Below are 9,298 nucleotides of genomic sequence, written 5' to 3'. Positions count from 1 at the left end.
TAGATACGTGGAGAAAAGCTGGAGAAATAAAACGTGATGGTGGTGTTTTCATGAGAACGGTGAGGACACTTTCAAGTCTGTTCACCAGACTGAAGGAAGGTTTTTGTGGCAGGGTACTTGGTGACAAAGCTGCTTTTACGGGCTGAGGGGGTCCTGTGGTGGCAGAGATGAAGGGAAGCGATTTGGTCCCATGAGGTCCAAAGAGGCAGCAGGTGTGACTTCTTTTCTAGTGGTTTAGCAAACGTGGATGTAAGATGTAGGTGAAATTATGTTAAAGCAGTTATGCGTGATGCGTTCTTCCCCTCGGGACTCTCATGGAGCAGAAACATTGGCATTGTGAGGCCAGGGAGGCCGGGGCGTGCGGTGTTTGCAGTCCGGCTACAGACTGGGTGACTGATAGGTGTCTGTCACCCCGCTCCATGCCCCGTGGGCCGGTGCGGAAGGCACAGCCCGGCCACAGACACGGTGGCACTTGAGGAACTGCCGCCACCTCCACAGCGCCCGGGACGCACCGGGGCCTCTCGGCTGGGGCCCGCGGGCGCTGCTTGCCCGCTCCTCAGGGGACCGCGGCTGGCGGCGGTTACCGTCCGCGGGCCCACAGGGCTGCCGGCTCCGTCCCGCCGCGGGGGGCAGCGCTGCAGAGAGGCCGTGCGAGGGGCGCGAAGACCACCCCCGCGCTCGCTGAGGGAGCCGGGCCGCGCCGCGGCGGGTCCTGTCAGCCCGGGCGCAGTGCGCAGGGGCGGGGCGGGCCGCGCATGCGCGGGGCGGGCGGCGGCCGGGGGTCCCTGAGGGGCGGCTCCCCCGGGGCGCGGAGCCCGGCGGGCAGCGGCGCTCCCCAACCGGCTCCGATGGCCGCCCGGCGGGCGGGGTGCGGGGGGGTGGGGTGTCTCTCCGGTGCCGCTCCTTCCCAGGCAGGCGGCACACAAAGGACGGCGGTGGCCGCCCACCTCGGCACATACACCCCCGGAAAAAAAAATTAATAACAGCCACCCAAAAAAAAAAGCCCAAACCGGGCCACCGGCGCGCAACGGAAGGGAACGGGGGGTGTGGGGGCGGAGGCGGACAATGGGCGCACGGCGGGCCGGGGCTGGCACAGGAGCGGCGGGGTCCGGTATTGTTCCGCAGGCGACAACAAAGAGCGGAGCCGGGGCCGGGGCGGTGCGGGGGGAGTGGGGGGGCGGTCAGCGCCGGCCCCTCCGCCCCGCGCCCGGCCAATGGCGGCGGCGGCGGCGCGGGGCTGACAGCGATCGGCGCTGACGCTGCGGGGCCCGGCGCGGCCCCCCCCTTCCCTCCCCTCCCTCCGCCCGCCCCTCCGGAGCCGTCTGGCTGCAGCAGCGCCTCAGACAGAGGAGGGGAGAGGAGGGAAAAAGGCGGGGGGGGAGGAAAAAAAAAAAAAAAAAAAAAAAAAAAAGAGGAGGGGGGGGAAAAACCGCTGAGTGAGTGGAGTGGAGCCTGGGAGGGGCTCCTTAAAGAAACGCTGCCGTCGCTTGGCATTGTGGCCGGCGAGGAACTCGAGGGGGGGAAGCCATCGGAGCTCCTCTCGCTATCCTCTTCCCACCCCCCCCACCCCACCCCCAGCCGACCAAAAAAAAAAAAAAAAAAAAAAAAGAAAAAAAGAAAGGAGAAAAAAAAAAAACCTCGGGGGGGGAGTCGTGGGGGGGGGTCCTGAGAACATCTTATAAACCGGATTGCACTGAGAGGAGGAAAAAAAAAAAGGCAAAAAAAAAAAAGAAAGATACAAAATATACAAGCAAAAGGCAACAACTCCCCGGTCTCCAGCAGTCGCCCACCCTCCCTTCCCTGCTCTCCTGCTGGCCATCTGCCTTGGGTTTTCCTTTGTGTCTGATCTTTTACTACTGAGCCGAGCGCAGGAGGAGGGTGCACCACACGCAGGGACTATGCCCAGCTCGCTTTTTGCAGACATGGAGAGGAACGGGAGCGGCGGCGGCGGCGGCGGAGGCGGAGGCGGAGGGGGAGAGACCCTGGATGACCAAAGAGCCCTTCAGATCGCCCTGGACCAGCTCTCCCTGCTGGGGCTGGACAACGACGAGACGGGCTCCATTTACGACAGCGAGCCTCGGAAAAAGAGCGTGAACATGACGGAATGCGTGCCGGTGCCCAGCTCGGAGCACGTCGCCGAGATAGTGGGGAGACAAGGTGGGTGACTTGCCTGCGAGGGGGTCGTGGGGGGAGCGGGTCTCCCCGCCGCGCTGCCGGGCGGGCGGCTCAGATGCGACACTGGCCGTTCCCAGGCAAACTGCAGCCGGTACGGCGGTGGCCAGTGCCGGCTTCCCCCAGACAAAGAAAGTGCAGCAGACGTGATGGTTCCGAGGAGCGTTATGCATCAGTTTCGAGATGCACTTTCAGCCGCCGGGAGTCGGGGAGGGGGGGGAGAAAAAAAAAACAACAAAAAAACCCCAACCAAATCTCGAAAATAATAAAAAATCGCTCCTTTCCTCCGGCTGCAAAAGTTGGATTTGCAAGAGGAAACGGGAAGAAAAATGGGAGCCTCGGTGCTTCCCCCCGCCTCCCCTAAAGTTAGAAATCGTGGATTATTTTTAAGGAAGAGAAATGGAGTGGGGAAGTGGAACAATGGGATTGGAATAAAGCATCCGCAGTGGGGAATGTGGCTCATTCTGTACAGCCGCTGCTCCTCACCTTCTCAAGAACTGATTTTATTTTTCCGAAAGGAAAGTGCTGAGCAGGAATGTGGACTGGCGGGTGTGCTGAATTGTTAGGGCTGCTTGCATTTTATTTTATTTTATTTTATTTTATTTTATTATTTTATGTTTTTCTGGTCGTGCAGTTTTTCTGCACGCTCCTTTTCGTGTTGCCGATCTCGTGAACTGCACGTTGGTAGTTTTTGGGGCAGTTTGCATGGCAGAGGTGTCGGTGGCCACTTGCGATGCCGTTGGGTGTGTGCCAGGGCTGTGGGCTGACGTGACTTTACACCGTGACTGGGGCTCCTGGACGAGATGCCAGCGATCACCTGGGGTAGGGGGCAACGTGTTTCGGGTGGGTGTGTTTTTTTTTCCCCTCCCTGGCTGCACCCAAATAATGGGTTGTAACCGGTTCTTCCCCCCCATCACCACCTCCTCTTCCTCCCCCTCCCCTTCGCCCTCCATCTCCCACATCTCGTTCCCAGGTTGTAAAATCAAAGCTCTGCGGGCAAAGACCAACACCTACATCAAGACCCCGGTTCGCGGGGAGGAGCCGCTCTTTGTTGTGACTGGCAGAAAGGAAGATGTGGCCATGGCCCGCAGGGAGATCATCTCGGCGGCCGAGCACTTCTCCATGATCCGAGCCTCGCGGAACAAGAACACAGCCCTGAATGGCACCGTTCCCGGCCCCCCGAACCTGCCCGGCCAAACCACCATCCAGGTGCGGGTGCCTTATCGTGTGGTGGGCTTGGTCGTGGGGCCCAAGGGGGCCACCATCAAGCGCATCCAGCAGCAGACACACACCTACATCGTGACCCCGAGCCGGGACAAGGAGCCGGTCTTCGAGGTGACGGGCATGCCCGAGAACGTGGACCGGGCCCGGGAGGAGATCGAGGCGCACATCGCCATGCGCACCGGCGGCATCATCGAGCTGACAGACGAGAACGACTTCCACGCCAACGGCACGGACGTGGGCTTCGAGCTGAACGGCACGGGCAGCCTGTGGAGCAAGCCCACGCCGCCCAGCATCACGCCCACCCCGGGCCGCAAGCCCTTCTGCAACTACCGCAACGACAGCTCCAGCTCGCTGGGCAGCGCCTCCACCGACTCCTACTTCGGGGCCGGCACCGGGGGGGGCGGCGGGGCCCGCCTGGCCGACTACAGCCCCCCGAGCCCGGCGCTGAGCTTCACCCACAACGGCAACAACAACAACAACAGCGCCAACGGCTACGTCTACGGCGGGGGCGGCGGGGGCGGCGGCGGCGAGGTCCTCTCCTCCCCGGACTGCTGCTCCGATCTGCCCTTCGACTCGCCGCCCGGCTTCGACCTGGCCCCCGCCCCGCCGCCCGGGGCCGCCCTCATCTGGCCGCAGTTCGAGCGCGGCCCCGCCGCGCCCCCCTCGCCCGCCGCCTCGCCCGCTGCCGCCGCCTTCCCGGGCGCGGCGCCCGCCAATGCCAACCTGGCGCTGCTGGTGAGCGGCCCCCGGCGCGGCGGCGGCGCCCCGCCCCCGGCGCGGCTCTCCCCGCCCCTGCACGGCAGCGCGGCCGGGCCCGAGCACCCGCTGGCGCGGAGGGTGCGCAGCGACCCGGGCGGGCGGCTGCTGGCCGCCTCCTCCTACCCGCTGTACGGCAACGGGCTGGGCTCCCACCTGCCGGGGCTGCCCTCCGACTCGTCGGCCTCCTCCTCCTCCTCCTCCTCCAGCTCCTCGTCCAGCTCCTCCTGCTCCTCGTCCGGGCTGCGGCGGAAGGGCAGCCGCGACTGCTCGGTGTGCTTCGAGAGCGAGGTGATCGCGGCGCTGGTGCCCTGCGGCCACAACCTCTTCTGCATGGAGTGCGCCAACCGCATCTGCGAGAAGACGGAGCCGCAGTGCCCCGTCTGCCACAGCGCCGTCACCCAGGCCATCCGCATCTTTTCCTGAGGGCCCTCACACGGGGACCGGGACGGCGACGGGGAGCGGCCACCGGGGCCGGGGCCCGCCGGGGGGGTGCGGGCTGGCAGCGCGGGGCGGCCGGGGAGGGCTGGGGGGGGTGGTGATGGTGGTGGTGGTGGTGGTGACAGCGGGTGCATGCTATACATAATAACGGGCGACTCCATTCTAGTGCTAGGCTAGTTTTTACACTGTACTTTACTACGAAGCTTCCAAAACTCCCCCTTTTTTTTAAAAAAAAAAAAAAACAAACAAGAAAAAAAATAGGAAAAAAAAATATTGAAAGTAGAAGATGCTTATGATGATGACAATGGTGTGTGGACTGTTAGTAAAACGTGCTGGTAGTTCCTAGGATGCTTATTATGAAATAATTAAATCTATGGGTGGATACTTTTCTGAATGTTCTTGAAAGGGCAAGAAGTTCCTGTGAAAAACCATGATACTGCAGCTTTATCAAAGTTTAAAAAAGAAAAAAAAAAAAACAAACTGTAACATATCTCTTATATATATTAAAAACGTTTAAAGGTTTTAAAGATAAATTGCATTAATACAGATTGAAGTATTTTATTCTTTTTTGACTTGAAAAATTATATTTCATATTGCAAAGATGTTTACAAGTATTTTAATTTAAGTTCAGTGAACTTTTTGTAGCTGGGTTAAATCTTTTTTATTTTAGTATGGCCTTATGGCAAAGAACACTGTATTATTTTAATATCACACAATTGTGAACGGAATTACAAACCATAAAATGTGTAATGCTTTGAACAGTATTCTGTTGGGATGGAGATTTTATAGGTTCAGAAAAAAATCTTTTAAATCTGCTTCACCCAGCATATTTTCTATTCAGTGATATAAAGCATATTTTATTCTATATTATTACAAAAATGGAAATGTATAAACATATGTCAAAAGGAACTGTTGAAGCTTTCTAACATTTGTATAAATAGAATTCAGTGGAAATTACAAAAATTCTGTTGCACCACTATAGTTTTAGTATTTCTATTTTAATACATTTGTTTACCACTTGTTTATGTATATGTAGGTGACGTTACTTGAGCTTAAATGTACTTTACTGAGCAAAGTTTAAAAAACAAAGTATATTTTATTTTATGATAAAGGGCCTTTAACCTCATGGTCAAATACTAATATTATATTTGCTGAGACAAGATTTGAAATTGTATCAAGAGTTTTATTTTTCTGACATTTAAAGTTCTACATAATAAAAGTAAAACTTAAGTAATGGTGCTACTTCATGTTTTTTTAAGTATTTCTATATAAATAAAATAAAATATTACAGAAAAAAAACCCCAAAAGTACTCCGTGTGGTGATTTGATTTGATGTGCTGAGAGTTTCTGCTGGATTTTTTTGTTACCCGCTTGTAGCGCTGGAACATGTTGGGAGTTTAAACTGTGTCATGTTAATGTTGCTGGAACTCTTTAGCTTGTGAAGGCTTCCAGAATAATCCTGCCAGCGCTCATACTTTATAACATGTTTTTAAGGAAAAAAAAAAAAAAAGAAATCATTTGGGTTTTTTTTTAATATGTGGCATATTGCTGGGGTTATTCCATGTCTAAAAATAGTAATTATTTTTCAGAATTTTTAGTCATGAAAAATACTTGGTTTCATATGAATTGCTACTTTTAGCAAATAAAGCATATGTGAGGCACGGCTGACAGCCCGCTCAGCGTTCTGATCTAGGAGCAGATCGCAGGGGAGGCTCCTTCCGTCTCATCCTGCGGGTGCTGGCTCTGCCATGCCCAGGGCCCTCGGAACCGCATCCCAATCTCCCAGTTCTCTAGCGTGGAACAAGGGCTTCAGTATCCTTCCCGAGTTCTTGAAAGCGCTGCTTGGTATTTGGCAGTTGTGGTTCGGGTAATTGGTGTTGACAAGCTTATTTGAATAAAAAATTTATTGCCGTGTAAAGTTTGTTTGCTTTTGATGGTGCCCGCAGTGGTGTTGGGGCGAAGGAAGTGCAGGCGCTTTCTGACTAAGGAGCCTGCGAACCCACCGGGCAAAACCTGCGATATTTTTGCTGCTGGTTGTAGTCGCCGCGTTTGAGTGAACTTGCTGGCTAAAGCGTGTTGGAGCAGATTTCGGAAGGCAGCTGCAGATCACTTTTAAGTGTTTCTTTTTGAGTGCGCCGGTGCACTTTTCAGTGGGCGAGTGAAAACAATGAAACGAGCCCAAACTGTGTAGCATATTTCATATGTTTGACTTTGCGCTTAGCGGTGTGTGCCAGAGCTCTCTGCTCTGCTCTCCTTTATGGGCTCCAGAGCTGCTGGTTGGGTGGGAAGGGGGAGGAGGGAGGATGCGGCAGGGGATGATGGGATCTCTTTGTTTGATTTGATTTGATTTTTGCTTCTTTCATTGAACTGTGATTGTGGTATCATCTGATTTATAGAGTTAAAATCCCTTACTGAGTGTTGCATTTGTCTCAGGAAGCTTGTCGTTTTGAATGGTGGAGAGAAAAAAAAAGCCACACGAATCCAGAGAGTGGCAGAGAAGATGTGCTTATATACAGAAGTGGTACAGGCATTGAAAAAAAAACCTTGGCAAAATTGGTTACTTTGAAGGGATCAGGAAGTTTAAGTCCATGTGTATATTTTCTTAATGATGGGTGTTTAGGAAATGTACTCAAAATGCGTCAATCAATTTCTTGTTTCAGTGTAAACATCCCGTGCTGGTGTCTGGGAAGAGTTGTGAAAATGGCTATAAATAAAAAAGTGAATATGATCCCTTTGCTTAATTTTCCAAGCTTAGTGAAACCGAAAGGTAAATAGGATGGACAAAAAGTGAAAACAAAATTCTCCTCCTTTATTTCCCCCGCTTAACGTACAATGCTGTGTGGCTCCACGCTGTCAATGGCAGTGGGATGGCAGACCGAGCCGCCCTGCTCCCTGTATCGACCGGCACTCCTGCAGCAGCTCGGCAAACGCCCTGGCCCGGGCGGTGTGGTGGGGCTCGGCCGCCGAGTCCCTCGTTAAATGTAACCAGCCTCGTCGTCCGTGGACTTATCTTGGTATTTTCTTCACCAAACTGTGACCGAAACAAAGGCAATCCCCTCTCTCTCTGTGGCCCTGGATGCCTTTTTGGCCCCTGTGCGCTGTTTCACCCCCTGTGCACGCTCCACCTGTGTATCGTTTGGAGATGTTTTGAAGATGGGCTGTGGTGCCTTAAAAACCTGGTTGTGGTCATTCCTCTGGGAATTATTTCACCCGCAGCATGACCGGTCTGGATTACTTTTGCTTTGGTGTCCGATGATGCAGCGAGTGCCTTTTGCCCTCTCTTCCAAACGTGCGTCCCTGCTGGTGGTGGCCCTGTGCTGCCCGGCACGCCAGTGGGGTCAGCAGCATCCACCCCAGGCACTTCCACCGCTCCGTCCTTCCGGCCACCCTCCGTTTCAGAGGTATACCGGCACGTGCGGTGTCCATTGCGTGACGTCTCCTTCCTTGCTGGCTTGCAGTGATGTGCCCCAAACCCAAATCTGCTGCCGGCGGTGGGGTGTCAAACCCCTTGTCTTTGGCTGGTGGAGACGAGCGCGCGGGAGCAGCCGACGGCGTGGAGAGGAACGTGCAGGCTACACATGTGCACTGGCTGCCCCCTGGATTTATGCCGTGGGTCAGCCCCTCGGACTGCAGAGGCCATAAATCAGCGCGGAATTTGTCCCGGGGTCTGGGGCCATATGGTGTGCGGGAGAGGGATGCCTGCGGGAAAGGAGAATAAAGGCCTGTGTTTGGTGCAGGAATATTTCAAAGCCTGAGAAAGGGGCAAAGTTCAGCGTCTAATTGAGTGCTTTGAAATATATAGATGTATATGGTCAATGTTTATCTTCCAGAACAAAGATGACTTTGTTTTTCAAATGTTTGTGTGTTGGGGCTGAAAACTGTATGCGGGGTCTCCACCAGGAGATGGTTCTCCACAGCCTCGGGAGCTGTTGGGGGGTGGATGCTCCCGGGATGGGGGGATCGGCTGGGACCTGCACCTTCGGGATGCTCTCCTGGCTTTGCTAATGTACGGGTAGGGTTCCCGGTGCGTATTCCACATAATTATCTCAAAAAAGGATACATTTACATTTGTAGGAATTATTATACACAAAGTCCTGAGCTTAATTATTCCTCTGTCCATATCTTGTACTCCACGGAATTTGCATAACAATCAGGCATCAAAGCCAGAGCCCTTTACAGGAAGAAAGGTCTTTCCACTATATTATTTTGTTGCCAAATAAATTATAATGAGCAATTTAATCTAAATTTACTCTTTACATATTTTTTTTTTCTGCAAATCGATTGAAATGAGAGCGAAGTTTAAATTTAGTAGTAAGACTCTAGTACAGTAAGGTTATTTAAATTAGATTGCTTTTTGTTTGATGTTTCTCACTCTTCTCTGCCAACCCCCTCACCCATCTCTTTTTCTCCCTTCTCCTCATCTTGCCATTTTGGAAATTGAAATGATGCTTTGCTGTCACTGAAGTGAATGGGAATTCTGCCGCTGGAGGAGCAGGCTGGTGAGTATTGCGTTTAATTGATCTAGAAATAGCAAAAAGTAATTATTCACCCTGCCTCTGCTTATTTGTGTTTCCTGTACCTGTTGTCTCTCTAGTAGAGATGATTTAATTAGAGAACAAAGACTATTTTAAATCCAAGGTAGTTAAGGGATGCTTCAATCTGTAGAATCATTTGAATTTCTGATTTCCCTTTTGATGATAGTCTG

The 9,298-nt window shown here is 53.2% G+C and overlaps 1 protein-coding gene across 1 annotated transcript; it reads left to right on the top strand.

Moving 5' to 3' along the window:
- The first annotated feature begins 1,348 nt into the window (after nucleotides 1–1,348).
- MEX3B (mex-3 RNA binding family member B) lies at nucleotides 1,349–4,699 on the top strand. Its single transcript, XM_074601432.1, has 2 exons — nucleotides 1,349–2,157; nucleotides 3,146–4,699. The coding sequence occupies exons 1-2, from the start codon at nucleotides 1,899–1,901 to the stop codon at nucleotides 4,576–4,578; spliced, it is 1,692 nt and encodes a 563-aa protein (XP_074457533.1). The 5' UTR covers nucleotides 1,349–1,898; the 3' UTR covers nucleotides 4,579–4,699.
- Nucleotides 4,700–9,298: the final 4,599 nt, after the last annotated feature.

The sequence above is a fragment of the Larus michahellis genome, chromosome 9, assembly GCF_964199755.1.
Source record: "Larus michahellis chromosome 9, bLarMic1.1, whole genome shotgun sequence".
Lineage (NCBI taxonomy): Eukaryota > Metazoa > Chordata > Aves > Charadriiformes > Laridae > Larus > Larus michahellis.
Note: the sequence above shows the minus strand (reverse complement) of the source record. Positions and strands in the feature narration are given on the sequence as shown.